The sequence below is a fragment of the Anthonomus grandis genome, chromosome 6 (genome assembly GCF_022605725.1).
Source record: "Anthonomus grandis grandis chromosome 6, icAntGran1.3, whole genome shotgun sequence".
NCBI lineage: Eukaryota > Metazoa > Arthropoda > Insecta > Coleoptera > Curculionidae > Anthonomus > Anthonomus grandis.
In genome coordinates, this window is record NC_065551.1 from 12159706 (window position 1) to 12184494 (window position 24789).

Genomic DNA, 24789 nt, shown 5'->3' on the forward strand with positions numbered 1-24789 from the left:
CTTTCAATTTTCTTATATTCAAAATAAAACAAAAAGGCTCAACTTCAAAACAATAAAAAAATATATTAAGTACAGTGTGTATGTCGACTGCATGTTATTTCTCGCTCTCGGTACAACGCGTCGAGTTGTTACATTTTTCGTTCGAAAAAAACCCAATATAATAATAAACGAAAAACATTTTATACTAAATATTTAAAGGAACTTAAACTTTCATTCTTAAAAAGGAAAATAAAGAAATGCGTTAACAAGAGATCCACATTTTGGACTTGACAGTAGCAATGAGTATGAATAAAAAAAAGGAAAACGGAGAGATCAATACCAACTGAATAGCAGCAGCAAACCCCTGGTATATAATTTTACCTACATTGTGCTCTGTAGTGACTCTGGTCAGAAAACAATTAAATTGTCTGTAACCCATAAAACAAAAAAATTACATCCTTAAAAAGATTTTAAAAACTAACCCAAACCCTTACTATATCACAACAAATGAGATTAACAGTACAAAAATAAAGGTAGCAACACTGGCATTAATCCGTTTTTTTAGTCTTAGAGAGCCATCACTCGGAATAATTATCGGTCGGTTTTGCCAGTGTTTTTTTTTTCTTAAAAAACGGCACTTTTATTTTTAGGGAAATTCCATAATAAACAAACCACTGGGATATAACTAGCCAGTTTGAAAAAATTAGATTGTCAATCGCTCGTCAGCGATTTTTATTTACCAAAGTATTTACAACATTATAAAAAAATAGATAATCAATCTTAAACTAAATAAAGGAGTTTTCATTAGCGAAGACTAGAAATTGTTAAATTTTCAGTTCACAACGGTTCGGTTCATGATTGGCGTTATCGGTCAAGAAACACAAATTCTACAAAAGCAATAATTAGATTTATGAAGAATTTAAATTGGGTCTTTACTAATACATTTATTAAGTTATTTTTTATTAAAACACCCTATATATTTTTGGCATACATTTAATTTTTTAAGTATATATTCAAAATTAAAGGCCGACTACTAGCTGTAATTAATCAATTTAACGGCAAATATGTAACCAGTTAGATCTATATTAGTGAAGAACGGAAGTCCACATATAAAATATCTAGGTTTGTGAACAAGGCCCTCACTTTCCCAATGGATGAGTATCAGCTACAGTGGCATGAGCCGACTTACTTTCTCTAATTAAGGATACAACCCATTTCTAGACGTGAAACGTACCAAGCAAACAAAGGTATTGACCTCATCTTTATTAATCACCCACCATGACGGATTCGAAATGCCAACAAGAATTTAATTGTCACCTTGGAGGTATTGGCGACGTGCTACATCCGCCTGGTTCTACCTTGAGACGAGTTTTCATTCTGGACAGGACCACTACGCTAAAGTTGGAGCTGAAACTCGCTATTTGCTTGATGCCATTGCAGTGGATATGTGCGTCTATTTGCATATCCTCAATTCTTCGTGGAATTTAATAGATGGTTTAGTTTATAATGAAATGCTAGGCGAAAAAGAGTGATTAGCTGAAGTGGCTAAAAGGCTATCCCCATCCACCCATCTGTTGAAGAATAATCACCAGAAGTAGAGCCACTTCATTCAAGATCATCAGCATATGAAAGTCAGGACCTGACTTTTATATAGATCTTTTCAAAAAAAGGGATGCGGATATGTTTGGCATCTTTATCTTCGAAACATGTTAATAATCTACATTTGCTTACTATGGAGGGAGACTAGATTTTATTTGCTACCTTTAACGAAATGTTGACGCACTACCTATTTTTAACAGTAAAAAAAACATCTTTCGTTTTGGAAAAAAATATACAAGGTGTTCTATTGAAAAATATTTAAACTTAGTGCTTAAAGCGGTTGTTTTTCGGGGTCTAATTCCAAAAGATGATCGAAAAGAAGCCAGTCAACTTTTATTTAAAAAATAAAACGTTTTTTCTCTTAATACTTAAGGCAAACTCTGTAGGTATAGATAAATAAGCTACATATTTAAATTTGCGGCCTGAAATCTGTCGAATTTGCTTTGCCGCCGTTAAGTTATCTGTATAAGTCGGATCAAATCCAACTGGACCATGCATTCGAAGCATGTGTGATGTTTTAAATAATTTTGTGTGCAAAAGGATATCGTGTGAAGACATTTTAAAAATTATATTAAGGAAAGGACTTACAATACAGCTCCAATTATAAAGTATTCTTAATCTGAAAGACAGTTTGGTAAGCTATTTGTTTCTAGTAATGTGAGGTTAGATTGTTGTTTTAGTTCCAATTAAATTGGAATTTATTTGTTGCTGATTGTCTGAAGCTAAGTTAAAAAACTGTCGAAATAAATTATAAGGCTACGATTAAATCATAAGCAGCAATTATCAGAAACGCAACCACTAGGTTTGAAACAATCTCAAAGTAAGAGACAAGGACAAAAGTCAGGCCATAAGAAAATTTCGTTCATACTCCTGAAGAGTCCCGATTTGTCAGAAAAATCGTAATAAAATCAGCTTTTAATTATAAAACAACGCGTTACTTAAGATTTGTTTAGAACTGTAAATCACTAGTATAGGTGAAAAACTCCCAAAAACAAAGAATTGGGTCCGTGGTTTTGTTACTTTTGTCAAACTGCTCAACAACTACTGTGTCGAATTTGTGTTGGCGAAGAATGTTGTAACTTGGCTCTTGATGACGACGATGAGTTCATATGCCCCATATGTTCCAAATAAATTCTTTTTTTTCTTATTATCAGCTCATTCGAAAAATAAAGCTCAGTTTAATTTTTTGATACATAGAAATTGTTTTTTCTACGATTTTCATGAATGTTTGTTTTGTATATTATTAAACAATATGTGCGTTTATATTTTTATTCAGTGAGCCTTATTACCCTCCTCCACCCTACAAAAAATATCACAAAAATAAAAATTAAGAAAAGAAGTGTATTTGTTCATTGTTTTTTTTTTATGTACACACAGAGGTATGTATACACGGGGGTATCCAGAAAGTTAAGACTTTTGCTCTTGTGAATAAATTGAATTTTTAATAATTTGGGAATGTCCTGTGAAAAATGTTGCCCCTTTTCCATGTAGAATTACATTTTTTTATTCAAACTTCTCCTTAAAAAATTACATTTTTGGTCCGGATTTATTTAAGAGAATCTACAGTAATACACTCTCTCTAAAAACCGTTATAAACTCATAAACAGCTTCGTCAAATAAACAGAAAAACTCCTTGACCCATAACGCGTTCCAATAACCAAACCATCCTACTAAAACAAACGAGCATCACTAGCAAATTAAAAAAAAAAGAATAAAAACTGAACACTTTCGGGGGTTTTAATACTGCCCTTGTTGGACGACAGATAACTCTCGGGGTGCGAACGTACAGTTGCACCCCCGAAATACGTTTAATTTTCCAAAAAAAAATTATGGTATAAAGTTAATATATTAATATTACGCGTATGCGTAAAACCCATATCGGCAAGAATTGTTTGTTGTTTTTACACTGTACACCGTCTTGTTCAAATAAGTTTCGAAACAAATAAATAACCGCTATTCAAACAAGATTTTTTTCATTTTTTTTTGGTTATTAGTAGTAAAGCGTTACGTTGGTTGTGGGGAGGATGCTTTTGCGGTAACCTGGAATATTGCCGTAGATATAGATTATGGAGTTTTAGGTGGGTTTTGAGACCTTTTTCCTTAAGACTACAGTATTATAAAAAAATGAATTCTTTAAAAACGTAGGTCCTTAGAATCTTATTTTAAGATTATTTAGGGAAGTTTTGGTCTTAAAGTAATTGTAATATATCTTGATTTAAATATTCGAAACGGTGTATTTTAATAGTAATGAGATACGCTTTAAAAGTACTATTATGTAAGTACAGGATTATTTTTCATTTTCGCACCTCTATGTACAGGCGGTTACCATGAAGCATTAGAAGAAAAAAACAAAAATTTAAAAATGTTGATTGACTTCTACTTTTTATCTTTGGACAATAACAAGTGACGAAATATATTTTTATTTTGAATATGTAGTATGTTAAGCCATTTTTGAATAATCCAAGCTCTAGCTTATTAAACACACATTTTTGAATGCCGCTGGTTTTTTCTATTGTATTTACATTTTGCCGTCGATTGCATAAAAGTCAATGTGATATTTTGTGGTTTCTATTTTGGAAAGGTTGGCTTACGGGCGAGGGTGTCATTTTCTTGATGGTCTCATTATTATCCTAATAAGTTATAATTATTATCTTAATGTGTAAAACATGTCTTTATTAAAATTTCGATTTAAAAACTCTGAAATGTATTTACAAGAGTCACAGAAATATCGCCCCTACAAATTTATGCCAGTGCAGAACTCAAAAGTTAATATTGTGAGCATATATTCGAATTTATTGCATTTAAGGAAAATTACTTTTAAAAGGATTTAGACGGCATGAAAGAGGATGCATTAGAAAATATAATCTCTAAAAATACAGGAGCATGTGTGGTGTGTATTCCAGGATAACCCAGTTACTAAAACCATTAGTTTTTTTTTTTAACGAGGAGAATGAATAATTAACTTTAATTTAGTACTCTTGGAAAATGTATCGACTTGCCAAGGAATTAGATGATGATCTTTGGGTAGGCAGACATGGAGATGCTGGCAAATAGCGCTGATTTAAGTCCTCGAGATATTTTCCTATGGAAATATCCCAAAAAAGTGGAAATAAATATTTTGTTCTCAACAGTGATTATCCAGATTTTATTTCCAATGGAATGAGGAAACCAGAAAAATCTATTTTATGTTTATTGAAGCTTATGACTGTCATATTGAAAATCAATAATATCAATTCCATTGAAAAGGACGCTTGACTTTTTTATTTCGATAATCGAGAAAAAACCAATGTATGTTTGTTTAAAAAAAAAAAAATCTTTATGGTATTCCCTGTAGGTGGGTGCAAACATAAAAAACAACCGCATACATTGCTTGAATCTTTAGTACAAGAATCTAGAGTGTTTAAATGAAGCCTCTCACAGGAATACCGAAAAAACACCCCCCTCCCCAACAGTCGATCAAACCCCACCCTTTCTCACTAAAAAAAAAACTGAACTCAAAAGGCATGAGCATGAGCACAAAAAAAACAATATTCTACAGAGCCCGGTCGTCCCTGGACAAACAAAACTCGACATCGTTTTCAATACGAATTAAAAAGAGGAAGTGAGGGGGGATGGGATCGGGAAATTAAAAACGGGTCGAAATCCAACCAAAAAAAAAAACGTGTTCAGGCCTCTGTAGAAGCGACGAGTGTCCCGTTCGGGTTTTTAGGCGTGTAGGCCGTGGCATTTGGGTCGAGTTTCGAGAGGGAGGCGGGCGGGCTCTCGGCCAATCGGACACGGGACACGTGGTGATGCGTTCCCCCGCCGCTGACGGGACTCGAGGACCCTCCCGGCCCCGTCCCGAACGTGTCGTTCGGCATCACCGCGAGCACCTGCGCGATTTTGCTTTTTAGCTCGTCGATTTCTTTTTCTTGCGCTCGATTCGCACCTGAAAGAAGAATATCACACAAATAAATTCGTTCGTGTTGATTATTGGTGGTTAGGTCGATGTTTTGTAATATGTACAGGATGTCCCAAATTCGAACCTCGCCATTTGGATCTCGTAAACTAGAAGAGATACGAGGTCGGTTAAATTGAGGCAAAGTTGCGTAATTTGGTGCTCATTAAAATGCCCTTTTGAAATTTCAAAAATTGCGAATACCTATTAGATATTTGGAAAAAACCGAATATTCGCAATTTCATTTTTATTTCGTTACGACTCTATTTGAATAGATATAACAAAATAAATTAGACATTCTCATTGCTACTTTCTCCATTTTACAACATGGTGTCGTCAGATTTTCAAACCGACGTTTCGTATTTAAGCTATAATCATTAAGTTTGTTTTTTTAAATACGGCCCTGAATTTTTTATTACGGATTTTAAGAGCCCCTTTTGTTTCTAAACCAACGATGTATCGCACTTATTCAAAAATTATATATTAATGGATATTTCCATAAGAACTCGTGTTAAAGAGAATGACAAAAAATATATTTTTAATGGGATTAAAAACAAACAACACGCAATAACGCATTAATGAAAAAAGCTTAAACACTAACATAAAAAGAGGTTCAAAATACAACTAAAGCACAACAATAACACACAATAATATAATAATACAATAACACAATATAATAACACAACAAAAGCAAATATTCAAATAGTAATCCGCCTGCTTAGTCATATAATCCACGCTGAATAGTCCTTGCGGGGATAGCCCTGATCTCCCTTGTTAGGTCTTGGCGTAAGACTTCAAGATTTTGTAAAAGACGGTTTTGAAAAAATCCCCAAAGAATGTAATCTAAAGGGTTTAGGTCGGGGCTTCTAGCGGGCGGAGCCACATACCGACCCATACATTAAATGATTGTCGCCCCTGAAGTATTACTTCTTGATTCTGCCTTGGGTTTTCTATTGACCAATAGTGTTCGTTATGTCTATTAAATAGTCCATTTTTTGAAAAACTGCATTCATCTGTCACTATAATTTTATTTAGGAAGCCGACATCTTCATTAACTTTATCTTGCAGCCAGTAAAATTCTAAGCGTCTCTCAGCATCGCCAGGTCTTAGTTAGTGTTTGACTAATATGAAGTTTGTAACGTTTATATCCACGATTATGTAAAGTTCTCCAAATTGTCATTCGCGGTAGTGCCACTTCGTTTGAGAAAACTCTAATTGAAGCTCGAGGATTATTATTTGTCTTAAAAATAATTTAAAATTATTCATTTTACTTTCTACTCTGCAATGATTTTAAAACTTATAATGTCTAAGATAATTTGTTCCTCTTCGGGCTCGACTCGTCTTCCATTGTTAAGCCTTGGTCTAACAAAATAGAGTCGTAAAAAAATAAAAATGAAATCGCGATTATTCGGTTTTTTCCAAATATCTTTGAAAGTATTTGGAATTTTTGAAACATCAAAAGGGTGTTTTAATGAGCACCAAATGGCGCAACTTTGCCTCAATTTAACCGACCTCGTTCGTATCTCTTCTAGTTTACGAGATCCCAATGGTGAGGCTCGAATTTGGTACACTGTACACACATATACTGTGGTGGTCCAGATCTCAACCAAGAAATTTTAACCACATATTCTGCTTCAAAATAAGCCTTAGTATGTATTATAAATAAGTGTCGAGAAATGCAATCAAAATGCTTGGGAGGAATTAAGAAATTGAAATTTAGCTGCTACTATTGGATTTATTAGACATGGATCTGAATTATGTTTTATTCAGCAAAATGGTCATATTTCGAACATCTTTTTTAAATATGTATTTGAGTGTGTATTGTACTTATTATTATGGATCATATCAAATTTTACCGATTTCTTCATGCTTGAGGTGTTTTATTTATATACTCGGAAACGGTGCCTCGTACGTAAAAAAGACTAGAGGCCGAATTTGCTCCAGATTAAATGGGAATGTTACTTGTTTTTTTTTTTTTTTTGAAAAAACCAGTGGCCTATCATTTTTTGTTTAAAAATATTTAGTATCGATGTACAGACGTCACTACTGGAATGTAAAAAAATATGCAAAAACCTTGATGCATAAAACAGCAAGGGGAAGAGATACTCGTTATTCTTTTCTAGTTTTCCTCATGGACCACTTATAATTAAAAAAACAATGAAAATCAAATACCGATAATATCAAAACTGACATGCTAAATGTGTTTTGTTTGTTGACATTGTGTTTTACGGTATACTTTATTTAGAGTGTACTCTTAAAGATACTTTCTGAAATTTACTTTGATCACACTAGAATCCCTCTACATGAGAATTTAAACTAGAAACAAATAAATTATTGAACTAGATCACTTAAAACTTAAAGTGATTTAGTGACGAAAAGATAATTTTGTTGGTATTGGAAAATGTAATATTAACTTTAATTGCTTGAGTGTTCGGAGGAATTAAAACATATTCATTCCAATATCATTTTTGATGCGTCAATCAGAGCTAAAATTCTGATTCTAAATTTGGGTATACTACGCTTATTATATCATATTACATCTGTATATCAATGACCCTATTTGCCGTTACTCAGCATATAAGGCACAAAAGGTGTATTACTCGCCTACCTGAGATAATGTAATTTAAAAGCTCCTCGGATACACTTAAATACGGTAGAAATGTATCATTATGAGGTGTCCGAACTTCGTATTTCTCCAAATTCCAATCGCGAAAAACATAATGGCAATATTGCGCTTAAAGTCGTTGAAAAATTGTTAATACATCTTCGAGTATTGCTGGAGAAATCTAGCCAGGAGTTTTTTATTTTCAGATTTCTGAAATATTTACGTGATCAAGGACCTCTTAAAATAGAGACCTTAAAACACCTTGTTTATTTTACCAGAGGCGGACTAGGTTGTACATTATAATGTTTAAGTTTTTAGCACCCTTTATGATAAAGACTGTGAAATTTAACTTTGGATAGCTTGAACCTCAAACTAAAGAAAAGGCACTTTTGGTCATTATCGATAAAATTACCCGTTTTGGAGAAGAAAAATAATTAAGGATTCATTGCTTTATTTTAATTAAAAAGAACCATTATATGTTCTGCGATGTGCTTTTTTCAGCGATGTGACAGACAAAAATGCAGTGTTCTTCTACAGGCACTTTAACGAAATTGTTTAAAAAAATTTATTGTTTAAACACATCACAATGTATCCTGATTCTCTAAAAAAGTTCCTCTCGAGTATCGGCAGGAGTTAAATACATTAAGGTTTTGAGGTGACTCCATAGATAAAAATCCAATGACGTTAGATCGGGAGACCGAGGAGGCCAGACAACGTACCCAAGGGTTTGGAAAAACGTTATTCAGGTGGTTCCTTACAGCAACGCTGGAATGAGGTTGAGCTCCATCATGCATAAATACATATTTCGGCGGATCGCAAGTGGCAAATGCTCTATTAAATCTAGAAGATTATTCTAAAGAAACTCTAAATAAAGTTCTCCATTCAATCGTGGCGGTAATACGAATGGCCCAATCAAAAAATTTCCAAGAAATCCTGCCCAGATATTAATTGATTGGAACTGATGAAATGAAATGAAATTGTCGAAACAGTGGGCTACAATACCTATGGTATGAGATGGCTTCTTTAAGTGCCACTGTGTGCGGTTAAAAGACCTGTCACTAGCCGAAGTTCGCGTCTTTTTAGACATAGTAGATGTTTGGTGAGACAGGCATAGGGCCCACATATGTGCGCTTTGGCCTGTCTCATACCAGGGGAGTCGGACCATCTTCGGTGGGTCAACTTGTCCACGCATTTGGCCATACCAATTATGGGTTCCGGCCCCATCGGCACATTCTATGCACTCTAGTACAAGCTTGGAGCTTACCTTTGCGGCCGTGATAGCCTCAATGGCCGCTCTGCTGTCCAAGCATATTTATACGACTGTATTACGGTGTCCGCAGCTTAGGATTTTCTGTTAGCATTTTAATACAGCGAATCCTTCGGCCTGGAAGACAGTGGCGTCTCCCCCAGCGAGTATGCCCTACTGGTATGTGGGATCCCACCACAAAGCCGTGATCCAGGTCTGTTATTCATTCTGGAGCCATCTGTGTACCAGATGGTCCCCCTATTTAGCAATGCAGGTCTGTTGGAATGCTGCCACTCCTCTCTGCCCGCAATGTGCGTCACGAATCCCTCGCAGACCACAGTCACTGGAGCCATGCAGTCACTGCCCATCAGAAGGAGATTCAGACATTCCTGTATGGCCCGTGATCAAATTTTTGCGCGACCGGTCTCGCCAGCACGGAGTTCGCCGAGGACGTATAGCCTGTACGCAGTCCTCATTGCCTCGAATTACACAACGAGGTCCAGAGGCGGAAGGCTCAGCAGAGTCTCAAGCGCTCTAGTTGGCGACGTTCGCATGGAACCCGTTATGCTGAGACATGCAAGACGTTGGACTCTGTCCAGTTAAGCATAAATTTTCGCTTTCTCCGTACATGGCCACCAAACGATAGCCCCGTATGTAAGAAGGGGTCTCACAATGCGCGAGTAGATCCAGTGGAGGATCTTAGGGGACGGACCCCAGGTATTGCCGAACGCCCTTTTGCAGGCCCATAGCGCGCGGGTGGCCTTCTTGATTCTGGAGTCTGCATGATCGTACCGGAAGAGTTTGGAATCTAACTTGATTCTCAGAAATCGAACTGTCCTGGAGTAATGCAGCTGCACGCCACCTAGAGATATAACAGGGGGTGTGCCAAAGATAATTCTCCTCGTGAATAGTAGGAGCTCTGCTTTTTTGGGGCTAATCCTGAGACCCCCGAGAGGCACCGTATGTCCACCAAACGTAGGGCTCTCATCATAGGGCCTCGCATTGAGACGGCGTCTTTCCCCGGGCAAAGGATTACCAGATCATCAGCGTAGCCATGTGTGTATAGGCCAGCATTGTTTAAAAGATATATTAGGCTGTTGACCACAAGGTAGGGGACAATACTCCTCCCTGCGGGCAGCCCCCAGCCGCCAACGTTCTGACAATCTCGCAGATTATTGCGAAAGGGGTGTTGTCGAACGCCCCTTCAATGTCTAGAAACGCACCCAGGCAGGCCTTGCCACTACCCAGAGCACTATCTACCTTCCTCACGAGGTGGTGTAGGGCCAGGTCGGTGGACTTGCCCGCCTGATAGGCGTATTGGTGCACATGCAGTGATTTTTTGACCAGGATGCTTTCCTTAAGGTACCGATCAATCAGCCTCTCCATCGCCTTCTGCAAGCTGGTAAGGCTGAAAGGTCGGTACGATTTGGGATCTGTAAAATCGCTTTTTCCGGGTTTCGGAATGAAGACGACTTTCACTTGTCGCCTTAACCAGTCCTTATAGAGCAAGGGAGGTCCTGGATAGTCTGACTATGTGTGGGGTTAGTACTTCTAACGCGTTTTGCAAAAGGCATGGATATAATCCATCCATGCCCGGAGATTTGGAACTGATGTTGATGATAAGAAACAACAGCGGCATGAGGATTTCCATCAGCCCAATCATGCGAGTTATGTAAATTCACAATACCATTTTTGGTAAACCCAGCTTCATTGGTAAAAAGAATAATGCTAATGAAGTTTGGATTAGTAGTTCGCCGCTGATCTAATAGCTAGCCAGTTCGCGATCTGTATTCTACGAGTGAGTTCGTGCACTTTTTGTAGATGAGATGGGTATAACAACTGTTCTTGTACTTTATGTAGTATTGTTTTTAGTGCATTAAGCTAAGCAGCTAATTTTCGAGTGGTCGTCGAAGGACTATCAGCTGCAGCATCCAAAATAAATTGCTTCAATGGTACCGAACGTACTTTTCTTCTCTGACTAAGCATCAGTACTTTTTTTCCCAAAGCTTTCTAAAATTACAATAAAGAAGTCAAGAATACCACCTTAATCAGTGGAATCGCCTACCAGTTTCCCTTAGACGTTGGTCAATTCGTTGGAATGTCTTTTGATTTGGAATAGTGCGATTAGGAAATCTTTCTTCATTCAACTTTTTTGCTTTCAATGGCTTGCAAGATGCAAGAGCATATATAAGATGCACATCTGCATACTCAATAAACGTGAATTCCATATTTTGACTTAATTCAAATTAAATTCACCAAGAAATCGAAAAATCAATAAATTATTATCGAAATAAAGGATCAATGTATTTACAACGTGAAAGATAGAAAGTTTGGAAAGATAGGTATTTGTTTATTGTGTGCCATAGAAACGTTTGCAAAAATGGTGCGTTTAGAAACATTTTCGTTTACATTCTTTTTCAGGTTGTTTTTTAAGAACCACACTACTTAACAACATATACTTTTTCAGATTAGACAACTTAAAATGGAACTTCTCTGTTGTTTGAATAACGGTCACATAACTGAAAAAAGAACATATCATGGTTCCTCTTAATTAAAATAAAACAATGATTCCTTAAATATTTTTTTTTCTCCAAAACGGTTCATTATCGGTAATGACCAAGAGTGCATTTTTTTTTAGTTTAACATTCAAGATATCCATATTTATTATTGCAGAGTCTTTATCATGCAGGGTGTTAAAAATGTAAGCATTATAATGTACCTGGGTAAAGTAAACAAAGTAAATATGTTTTCAGGACTCCGTTTTTAGAGGTCCTTAATAATGTTGATTACCTAACATTTTTATTAAATTATATCAAGTACTTTAAAAGTTATTCAACAAAAACTAATTTCCAGCGGCGGCTTTAAGGGGCCGTATCTTCGTAGGGCGGGCCTATAGGATTTTTTTATATACCTGAATCCGACAGATTTCCCACATTTTCCAGGATACTCTGCAGAAAGAATAAAATTGATTTAAAAATTAAGACCTTATCCGCGGTGTTTGGACGAGCCTACTTATTACAACACTTTACCAAACAAAAATCCTCACTTGGGTATTTTTGGTCACTAATACCTTTCGCATTAGGAGGTTCATTTCATTAAATATTGAGGATTTGTATATAATTCTATTTATTCCGTTATTTTAAATTACTGCAGGCAAAAAAGCTGTGGTGTAAGATCTGGGAATCTTGCCGATAACCACTATACCTTTAACTTTTTTCTACAAATTCTACGGACTGTAGATCTTCGGTTATTTAAGGATTCGGTGATTTGACAAGTTACAAACTTGTTTTTGAAGCTCCGACTTTGCTTCCATATTGAATAAAATTCTAAATTTCATTAAAACGCGGCATTATCAACACCAGTTAAACCCTTAACTGTAAATAGAATTTTACCCAGAATAAAACCTTGGATTTAAAAATAATGGTTGCGTCAACTAATACATCTGATAAGTTTTATATCAAATCAATTTGTTGACACGATTTGAAATGATTTTTTTTGGTTTCACAGATAATTATTCATAAAAAAAATTAAGATCGAAGGCTTACTTTGACTGATCTCCAGGTGCCTTTTGGCGTCCCCGAGTGCACTAAACAGGTCCAACTTAATCCTTGTTTCCGCCGACAGGGCGTTTTGTAAATGCGTATTTTTCTCTTGGACCGTCGTGAGCGCCTCCATAAGGAATTCCGACTTACGCGCCTTCTCCAGCAAATCTTGTTTTTCCAAGTCGAGAGATTTATACCTGAAACCGAACGTTTTTTGTTTTTGGTGCGGAAGGCATTTAAAAAAGTGATAAAAAAGAGATTTAGAATAGTATTAAAATTCACCTGTAAGAGCAGTGTTATTTGGTCTATAAGTATTTATGTATAATGTACCTGTCTTCAGACCATCGATGGGCCTGCCGACATTCGGTCAACTCGTTCTCGAGTTTTTGCCGGTGCGATTTACATAAATCGGTGCACTCCGTTCTGGAAGACTGCTGCGCCGTTAGCTGTAAGAAAATTTAATTGTGTGTTAAACTGTCAATTGCGTTTTTGGAGTTAAGCCAAATATTTTTTAAATTAGGAGTACTTTTCATACTAAAAAGTAATAAACTCGCCGGTTCAGTCAATTGCTTAGTATTTTGTGATTTTATTGATTATATACTGTATAATTTAAATTAACTTGTTAATCAAGCTGATAACAAACCTGAATTTTCGATTACTTTTTTATACGCAGAGTATGGAAACTTTATATGTAGTAAAAAAATTAAACTAATACACATTGCCATTCGAGACTGTCTGACATCTTCTAAGTAAACGTCGCAAAGGTATTCTATAAAGGTACTAATGGAGTTTTAAACCTTAAAAAATATTCAAGTCTGGGGACTGGAAAGACTTACTTTTTGATCGCTAAGATTGGAAAAGTCTTATTGGGACATTTTGGATTTACTTCTAACTAGGTATAACAATAGGATAACTTTTGAAGTGCACAGAAAACCATCCCCAACGTATAATATTATCCAATTTAATTCCCTTTTTCCTGGCCAACACAAGTTGCTGCTTTTAACTCTCTTATCTATAGATTATTTAATTTACCTCTCTCCAATGCAGTCTTTAAAAAACAGTACGAAATAATACAATCCATTGCAACCAACAATAACTTCCCTCTATTAAGTTTCAAAAAACTATTTTTTAATAAGTATACAAACTTTCGTACCACATTGTGCATCAGGAGTTAACGGAACTTTATAACAAAAATTTCAGATGTTTAACTTACTTTGGAGGTATATCCCAACAGGTGGCAAAATTCTTTTATCTTTTTATAAATTATATCTTTTAATATCCCAATCGCTTTTAAAACTTCTAATTCCTTAAAAAGAAATCTGGTCCGTTGGATAAGCCAGATCCGCTTTCGAAATCGCGAGTTTATAGTTTGCATTGTACCGATTGCCCTGCAATTTATGTGGGACGGTCTGGGAGGAAAATTTCAACAAGGGTACAAATACATCTAGGTCTGGTAAACAAGTTTAAAGACACCAACAATGTCAAGACGAAGTCAGCGTTTTCTAATCATTTATTGTCAACAGGTCATAATTGACTGCCAGGGCAAAAGCTGGATCTTCTAGAGAAGCTATAGATTACAAGAGCAAAGAAGAGCCCAGTTTTGACTTGCGTTGACAATTTTTGACATCAAAAATTGTCCCCCACCCACACAAACTTGACGTATGTTTTGATTTTGAAGAAAAATTCTATTCCTCCCTGTAATGTATTTCGGGTAGTTTTCGATGCGCCACCCTGTATATTCGACACGCGAGTTTTTAATAGATTATTCGATATTTCTGACCATTTTTTATACCTGAGAATTCTGGAACGATCTTATTTTTATGGACGAAAAGACTTGGCAATCAACAATTTCGGGCTGAGCAAAAGTTTATCGTCCAGATAACACCCGATACGATCCTAAATATGTTTGTCAGAGACCCCGAAGTGGACGATTTTCAGATGCTTGGAGTTGGATGTCTCTTAATGGTGGTGGAGTAATTTGGCAAATAAAGGGCAATCTGACTGGGCGACCGAAAACTTTCATTGGTTCACAGAATGTCATACACAACACCCTCAAAAAGTCAATGTGTGGTGCGGTATAGTGGAATGAAGAGTTTTAGAACCTTACTTTTTTGATGATCTTATCCCCGCTCTAACAACTTTGTATCCGGTCTTGGAAGAACCCGACGTGCACCAACGTAATCTTTTTTTTCAGCAAGATGGAGTCCCGCCACACATTACTTTTTATGGGGATACTTAAAAAGTAAAGTGTATGTTACTAAACCAGCAAGTTTAGAAGATTTAAAAGAACAAATACGCCAGAAAATTAATTAGAAATATTACTCCAGATGTCATTGACAACGTTCAAAAAGAATTATTAAATCACCTTGGTTATTGTCAGGTTGTTAACGGTGCCCCAAATGGAACATTTAATTTAGATAGGTATTTCTTTAATTTCACATTTTATCATTTTTCGTTCAAAATTGTTTAGGCTTATGTTATTTGTAGCATATCCTTTGTAAAAAAATCGTTTTTTTCTGATTCTGCATTAAAAATTGTGGTTTCCATTTAAAAAACATATTGCTGGCGTCATATCTTTTTTTTGAGTATATTTATTTTCCACATAAAGAAACCCTAAACCAAATATTAAAATCGACGGGTTTGGGTATTTTTTCACAAATATTCCATTTCATTTTTATTGAATTTATCCGCTACTTTACGGATGATATAGATAGGTGTGTAAGAAATTGTGACATACAAAGGTATGCAGACGATACACAACAGCGTAGAAGCGTTAATTGAATAATAGGAAGATACGCAAATACAGTGTATAATATCGTGACCACCTTCGCTCGCTTCAGCGTGCCGGGACTAGGCGACACCATGCGGCGAAATGATGCAGTTCTGGTTATTACGCGTTTCAACGACGGATGGAAGGCATGTAGGGGAGTTTTAACACTGGCTCTTCCTTATTTAATACATTCATATAATAGAATCCGTGCGGAGCTATTTACATCTGTGTTAGAATCATTAATTTTTTTCTGGTATATTTTGAACTGAATTGTAATTCGGGGCTCTTAAACCTATCTGTTTTGTACGCATCGGTCGCGCTTTTACCTAAATTTTATGTTCTATAAAATTATATACAGTATATATCGTAAGGTACTTAAGACTAACATTAATTTTAATATAATAAAATTAATATACAGGCGTAAATAAAAATGCAATTAAGCTATTACTCAAAATTTTAATTTCTTTGAAACATTTAAAAACTAATTTGATTTATTACAAAAACCAAAACAGTCTATATTACTATATTTATTATACTTTATACATACAAAGATTTTAAACAGAAAATTATATTTTAACTTCTACTATAAATATAATAGTTCTTTACGTAACAAGTATATTATTGATTCTTATACAGAAGAATTACAAATATAGTAATAATAATATCATTAAAAAGGATTTCTTATTTTATTATTATAATATTTCAAATTAATAATAAAATTTGTAAAAACATTCTAAAAATGTACGTACCCAGATACATAAATATTTTAATGTGTAATAAATAAATTAATTAAAATATTTTAATGTAAAGAAATTTAAAATTATTAAGCCAAATTTAATTTATATGTCAACTAACAAAAAAAAACCAAACCATTATGGTATAATAAAAATCTTTGTTTTTTTTTTGCTTTCAGAGCCAATAATTTATTGTTTTTTCATTCGTATTTTTTTAAAACATTTTGCATAGAAAAAAAATTATAAGCTTGTGAATTAATGATGTTTGGATATGATTGCTACAGTATCTAATTTTTTTGATTACCATGAAACTAAAGAGAGTGATTAAATACTTTGCGCGCGGAAGTAGAAAAAAACATTTTTTTGAAATATTACAAAGTACATATATAACTATAATGTTTTATTTGATAGAAAGAATCCGAATTTTTCTATGTGGCTTCTTTAATTTTTGTTGTTTTTTCTTTTGATTTAACTTGTGGTATTTTTCGATTTCCCATTTTATTTGCTTGTAAATCATAGTTTTTAAGAACAACTTAATGAATTGTTCAATGTGTCGCGGACATAAATTAATAGCATGTATATCTATTTCATTTAAGAAGAACATATACATTGTTTTAAAAATGTTATTAGCCAACTTTAAATTGTCGAAGAGTTTAACAAATTTATTCATAAAACTTTGTGATAAAGTAAAAAACGTATCTGATGGACATTTTAAACTAGAAATATTGTTTATACACGCATAATCTTTATTAAGTAAAAACAATTCCTTATCATCGCTTATTTCTCTATCGCTTTTTAATAAAAAATCTTCACAATTATTTTCACACTTTACTTTTTTTTAAATCTTATAGGCGAAATATCCAGCCACGTAAACATTACTGCAGGTTTCTAAATTTATTTTATTACAATTATTCGTAGTAATATTAACATTATCATTTACAAAAGTTGAAATTGTGCCTTTGATCTTAACGCAGTTAGGAAAAGAAGAAGATGAAGAAGTAATAACTACTTTGTTTAAGTTATCTTCTTCACATTCATTTAGTTCAATACAATCTAAATAATCTTGAATATCTTCTTTGCAATTTCCAGTTTCCAATGCATTTTGTAAACTTACATTAATATTGTATTGCAAAGAAATCCTAAATTGTTGAACCGAAGGTGTTGGATTGTATCCACACCTATTCCTTATTACTGAAAATAAGTTTTCAATAGGATCCTGATTTAAACGGCTAGTAAAAAGAAACTTACAATTAAATATATTTAATAAATATTCCCATAGCCTCAGAATAGACGTAAGCGTCCAAATAAATCCATTAATACAATGTGTTGGCAAAATTCAATGGAATTGGCAAATTTAAAGGGTATTTGAATGCACCGCCAATTTTGTTAGAAGTATTGATTATTTTAATTGACCAATAACAATCCATATCCGCGTGCATGCGTCAATGATGGCTTGGACAGGTGCACGCTTCCTCCCGCGAGAGACGGGCTTTTTGATCGGTACCATCGTACGATACGCATCGAAACATAGAATAGCGTGTGTGTTGAGAAAACTGGCCGGCCAACCATCTAATCTACAGTTCTACAGTATACCAATTCATCGAGTGTCAGGTAAGTCGTTATTGACGCCGTAAATTTGTAATTGTTTTCTTTTTCTTATTTTCTTTTGCGTGTGAAGTTCACGCTGGTCCTTCAATACCTATTATTTGTCCTTTCCAAAAGGAGCCCCCCAAACATTTGATCCTTGCGAGCCAAATAAATCGAATCGTCCTTAAAATTTACAGTCTATTTAACTATCCAAAAGTGTTTAATCGCAACCTTGGTTTGAAGTCCATAGCAAGACGCAGATATTTCCGTTAAAAAAAACATTTGTTTACCATTTTTTATAACAACGCTTGACCAAGTAGCATTCCTATGACACTGGTATCGATTTCCATTTGTCCGAGTAATGTGCGGTTGCAATAACCGATAACCGGTCAGTTTTTAACCCATTGTTGTGACAGGTGACAAGACATAACGTCAATGTTTTGTTATTGTTTACCTAACCCAATTTTCGATTGTTTACCTTTGTGATTTTGCCCAATAGAAATTTGAACTTTAACTCTTGGAGTGATAAAAGTTCATTTTTACCGACCAATATACCCTTTTGTGATTCAAGGTTATTCCGGCGTTGTTTATACCAGTGATTTATCCACAAATCTTCCGATTTGTTTGGATACCCCATTCCATTAACGTTTATTGTGGAACGTTAAATTATTAGTGCTTCATTCCTTTGTGATATTCAACGTTATTCCGGCGTTGTCTATACCAGTGTTATATACACAAACCTAACGATTTGTCTGGATACCAATTTCCATTAATTCCATATTGTGGAGATTTTATTTAGTATTTACCATTCTTAGTTACCATCATGTCTACAAATCAGCCAGTAGCAGCTAAATTAATAAAGAAGCGTCAGTCCTATATTAAACGATTAGAAGCCATATATAATTTGGCTGTTGAGTGTCAAAACCATCCTTCCAAGTTGAATTTACTGAGAGCCCGCGCTGAGGATTTCCCTAGTATTTGTTCTTCTTTTGAGACTTTGCATTTAGACATTTTAGCTTGCTCTGATGATGACAAACAGGATGAGCAACATTCTCTTGGAAATACCTTTGATGAAATGAAATATGTTGTTCATTCCTTGCTTCGAGAGTTACTCCCTCCAGTAGATGTTGTACCAAAAAGTGGCTGCAAAAGCAACAATCACTCCTTTAGTGAATTGCCAAGTGATGATCATGATCATGATCTTGACCTACCTAGAATTAAAGTCCCTGTCTTTTCTGGGAACAGAAGAGACTGGCCTGCCTTTTATGATCTATTTCGAACCCTTGTCCATGAGAAAAGATCCCTTTCTGATATACAAAGATTCCAACATCTCCAAATGGCTGTTCAAGGCGAAGCAGCTGAGCTTATTAGAAACATTGCCTTAACTGAAGCTAATTATCCTGTGGCTTTTAATGCTTTAATTGAGCGTTTTGAGAATAAGAGAGCCCTAGCAACTGACTATTGGCTAGCTATATATAATGCACCTCCAGCCAAAACTCACTCTGCCGGTGATCTGAGAAGACTTATCACTACCTTTTCCCAAAATATGGAGGCCTTAAATTCCTTGCAAGGAATTGATTTGTGGGATTTTACCAAATTAAATTTGCTATTGCAAAAAATTGACCCTTCCTTAAAAACCCAATTTGAAATTGAATGCAGTGATAAACCCATTCCCAGATATGGAGATTTAACTAGATTTTTAAACAAAACATGTAAAGCCTTGGAAAATAGTGTCCTTCTTAATGAACCCAAAGTAGTATCTCAATCCAATTCGAAACAAAAGGAATCTTATGACCCTAATAGATCTAAAAGAGTGGTTCCAACCAAAGCTTATATGACCAATACCGAGCAGAAATGTTTGTTCTGCAACCTGAGTCCACACCCCCTTGTAAAGTGTACCAAGTTTATTGAAGCAGAGGTTTCAGCAAGATATTCCTTTGTTAAACAGCAGCATATGTGTTTCAATTGTTTTTCCAGGACTCATAGTGTTCCTAGATGTCTTGGAACCAAGGTTTGTAAAATTTGTTCCAAGAAACACCATACTTTGCTGCACTTCCAACCTATCAATGATGTTCCCAATGTTAGTGAACTCAAGGAACCCCCTACTGTTAATGCCACTTCTGTAGTGCCTTGCTTGACAAGTGTGCTTTCCCATGAAGAACCTACTTTGTTTGCTACAGCTGAAATATCAGTGTACAATATTTCTCAAGATTTGTTTCCTTGTCGTGCTATGCTTGACTGTGCTAGTGTGGCTAATTTTGTGACCTTATCTTGTGTACAGCAACTTGCTCTACCCATTACACCTAGCCAAATTCCTATTCAAGGCATAAACAATATGTCTACAGCTTCGTCATTAGGTACGGTTAAGCTAAAGGTTTTGTCCACAACTGGCCCATGTTTGGAATTTGAAGCAATTGTTGTGCATTCCATTTGTGAAAATACCCCAACCTTTCCAATTAATCCCTCCAAGTGGAAACATTTGAGAGGTCTTGAATTAGCCGACAAGAATTTTGCTGTACCCCATGGTATAGATTTGCTCCTAGGTGTTCCTTTGTTTTCTGAGATTATTCTCCCAGGTTTTAGGAAAAGTATCAATGGTAGTCCATGTGCTATTAAAACCATATTTGGATGGATTTTAATAGGTGGCAATAATACTCCCACTAATGAATTTGTGTCATTGTGTACCTATGTGCCAAGTACCATCCCAGTTGAAAGTCCTCTTGATATCAATTTGCATAAATTTTGGGAGCTTGAGGATGTTCCAGATAAGGTTCTCTTGAGTCCTGAGGAACAGAAATGTGAAGATTTCTTTGTTTCCACTTGTTCTCAAAAACCTGATGGACGCTATGTAGTGCGTCTTCCCTTTAAGCAACCAGACATTGACTTGGGTGATACCAGACATCAAGCCTTGAGACGTTTCAATTTGTTGGAGAACAGATTGATTAGAAATCCAAGTCTTCGAAGCTTGTATAACGATTTTATGCAAGATTATTTGGATCAAAACCACATGATACCCTGTACTTCCGCTGACAATCTTTCATATTATTTTCCTCACCATTGTGTTGTCAAAGATGACAGTGGAACTACTAAAATTAGAGTTGTATTCGATGGATCCTCAAAAGGCTCTAATAACCTTAGCTTAAATGATGTTTTATTGCCAGGTCCAAAACTCCAAAACGATATTGTTACCATTTTGTTAACCTTTAGATTTTTCCCCATTGTGTTTAGCACCGATATTCGCCAAATGTATAGAATGATCGGCATCCATGAACAAGATTTAAAATACCAAAAGATTTTATGGAGGTTTGATCCTTCAAACCCTATTCAAGAATATACCTTGTGTACTGTCACTTATGGTCTAAATTGTAGTCCATATTTGGCAATCCGAACCTTACACCAATTAGCCAAGGATTATGGAAAAGAATTCCCCCTTGCTCGTGACATTCTTTTAAAGTCAACTTACGTGGATGATATAATTGGTCTTGGTCATTCAGTTAAAGGAATCTTAGAACTTCAGAAGCAATTAACAGATTTACTCTTTTGCGGTGGGTTTGAGCTTCGAAAGTGGACCTCTAATTGTAAGGAGTTGTTATCCCTTGTGCCTGAATCACATCAACACAATATCTCCTTTAATGACAATGCCAATTGTACCTTAAAAATTCTGGGGTTACAGTGGAACCCAGTGTTAGATGTATTTTCCTATTCAGTAAAACCAATCGCGCGTGAGTGCACCAAAAGAGTTATCTTGTCCGAAATAGCCAAGATTTATGATCCATTAGGGTTTGTAGCTCCAGTTGTATTAGTTGCCAAGTGCCTTATTCAGCGTCTTTGGATTCAAGGCGTTGGATGGGATGAAGTTCCTACTTCAGATGTCGTTAGCCAATGGCAAGTGTATGTCTCGCAACTTCCTTTATTATCCTCATTTGCGATTCCACGTCACGTAACTATTTCTGATGCTGTTTGCACTGAATTACATGGTTATTGTGATGCATCTTTGTTAGCCTATGGTGGTGTCTTATACATGAGACAAATTGATTCTGAAGGTAACGTACATGTAAATTTACTATGCGCAAAAAGTAAGGTGTGTCCTTTAAAGGTTCTATCCGTTCCCCGATTGGAGACATGTGCAGCCTTGCTTCTTTCCAATTTGATGCATTTTGTGATTACCAATTCTCCCATTAAATTTGACAGAATCTATGCTTGGTCTGACTCCAGTGTAGCCTTGTATTGGATTAAAAGTCATCCTTCCCGGCTTAAGACTTTTGTAGCCAATCGTGTTCAGCAGATCCAAGATAGAATTCCTCCCAATAGGTGGTTTCACATCAGTGGTGTAGGAAACCCTGCTGATTGCCTTTCTCGTAGCTTGTTGCCCAAGCAATTGCTTGACCATCCGTTATGGTTCAATGGCCCCCCATGGTTAAAGTTGTCTCACGAACTCTGGCCAACCCCTTTAGAGTTCGATCCAAAGGATAATCCGATTGCGCTTCAAGAAGAACGCAAAGTTACTTGTAATTTAACCATACCAGAAAATTCATGTGTTGTAATTAGGCTGCTTGAGCGGTTTTCTTCCTTAAAAACTGTTCAACACATCGTAGCATATTGTATACGGTTCCGGGATAAAGGTCTAAAGAAAAGATCACTTCCCTTATCCCAAAGTTTAAGTGCTGATGAGATATATCAAGCTACTTGTATCATTGTTAAATCTGTCCAAGACAAAGTCTTTGTTGAGGAAATTAAATGCCTAAAAACCAATTTAGCTACCCCTAAACCCTTTAGAAAACTTGCCCCGTTTTTGGACTCCCATGGAGTCGTCAGGGTGGGCGGACGTCTGCGCCATTCTGATTTACCATTTGATGCCAAGCATCCTATGCTTCTTCCCAGAGATCATCGATTGACCTCGTTAATTATTGAAATGTTTCATAAAGATCATGGCCATCCTGGTCCACGTCTTTTACAATATCTTTTAAGACAGCAATTTTGGATCTTATCTATTGGTAGAGCCGTAAATTCTGTCCTATCCCAATGTTTTAGATGTCATAGAGTGAAACCAATTCCGTTTTCCCCCTTCATGAGTGATATACCCAAAGTTCGTATTTCCCAAGTTAAACCATTTTCACAGTGTGGAGTGGATTATATGGGCCCCATACCACTTACCATGTCTAGGCGTAGAGGTGTTCAAAGCCAAAAGGGCTATATATGTCTGTTTGTGTGCATGGTTACCAAAGCCCTACACCTAGAAGTAGCGTCCGATTTGTCCTCTGAATGCTTTTTAGCGGCATTTAGACGCTTTGTTTCACGTCGTGGCAGATGCTCTGATATGTACAGTGACCAAGGCACCAATTTTGTAGGTGCTTCCCGAATGCTTTTGTCCTATCTGCAGGGTTCGGCGGAAACGTTGCATATTCAATGGCACTTTAATCCGCCTTCCGCACCACACTTCGGAGGCCTGTGGGAGGCAGGTGTTAAATCGGTTAAAGCGCATCTTGCGAGAGTGATAGGTCAACAAGTATTATCCTTTGAGGAAATGTCCACTGTTTTGGGGCAATGTGAAGCCATTTTGAATTCCAGACCACTCTGTGAGATGAGTCCCAACCCCAATGATTTAGAGTGTCTGACTCCTGGTCATTTCCTAACCATGGAAGCTCTTACCGCCCCTCCTGATGAGGCACTAATCGATATCCCTTTTCATCGACTGAAACGTTGGCAATTGATTCAGCAATTGCACCAAAGCTTCTGGAAACGTTGGTCTTTGGAATACCTAAATCGATTGCAACAACGCAATAAATGGACTCTCCCTGACCGTTGTCCAAAAGTTGGCTCTCTTGTCGTAATCAAAGACAATAACCAACCCCCTCTTAATTGGCTTATTGGTAGGCTGGAAAGGATTTACTCCAGTCCCGATAACGTTCCCAGAGTTGTGCAAATTCGTACAACGAAAGGACTATTGGACCGACCCCTAATAAAGGTTTGTCCTTTGCCATCTCAATAAGTTTGAGACCATTCTTTGTTTATTTTATTATTTCCTTTTTTTTTCCTTTTTTCATTATTTTCTCGGTTGTGTGTTGTTCTACCAATGGATGAAATTATAATTTGAATTAGCTAACCATTTTTATTTTGTTGTTTATTGGGGAGTTTTGCTATGGAAATCCTTATCAGGTGTGATTACACACTTGACCTTTTAAGTTGCCTAAGAGAAAAAATTGTATTTTTTGGTGGGCGGAATGTTGGCAAAATTCAATGGAATTGGCAAATTTAAAGGGTATTTGAATGCACCGCCAATTTTGTTAGAAGTATTGATTATTTTAATTGACCAATAACAATCCATATCCGCGTGCATGCGTCAATGATGGCTTGGACAGGTGCACGCTTCCTCCCGCGAGAGACGGGCTTTTTGATCGGTACCATCGTACGATACGCATCGAAACATAGAATAGCGTGTGTGTTGAGAAAACTGGCCGGCCAACCATCTAATCTACAGTTCTACAGTATACCAATTCATCGAGTGTCAGGTAAGTCGTTATTGACGCCGTAAATTTGTAATTGTTTTCTTTTTCTTATTTTCTTTTGCGTGTGAAGTTCACGCTGGTCCTTCAATACCTATTATTTGTCCTTTCCAAAAGGAGCCCCCCAAACACAATGGATGTTGTTTTTTTTATTTCCATTTTCACAAATTTCCATAGTCCTAAAGTATTCGAGACCAAATTTTAAATTATTTAATGGTATTGGGTTTTTAGTTGACAATGGTTTTTTATTAGGATTGGCATCTAATAATATATTGCTATTTAGCGAG

At 35.9% G+C, this 24789-nt stretch overlaps 1 protein-coding gene across 2 annotated transcripts in view; it reads right to left on the reverse strand.

Moving 5' to 3' along the window:
- LOC126737349 (macoilin-1) overlaps positions 1–24789 on the reverse strand; it is a 134287-nt gene that overhangs the window by 75265 nt on the left and 34233 nt on the right. Inside the window, exons 8-10 of one of the 2 annotated variants that reach the window (XM_050442212.1) lie at positions 13239–13354; positions 12912–13105; positions 39–5506 (exon numbers count right to left, since the gene is read on the reverse strand). In XM_050442212.1, the coding sequence (XP_050298169.1) occupies positions 5244–5506; positions 12912–13105; positions 13239–13354 (573 nt within the window). In that variant the 3' untranslated portion in view covers positions 39–5243. Of the gene's footprint in view, positions 1–38; positions 5507–12911; positions 13106–13238; positions 13355–24789 lie in introns of those variants that run through there. The other variant, XM_050442211.1, reaches the window with a different exon arrangement.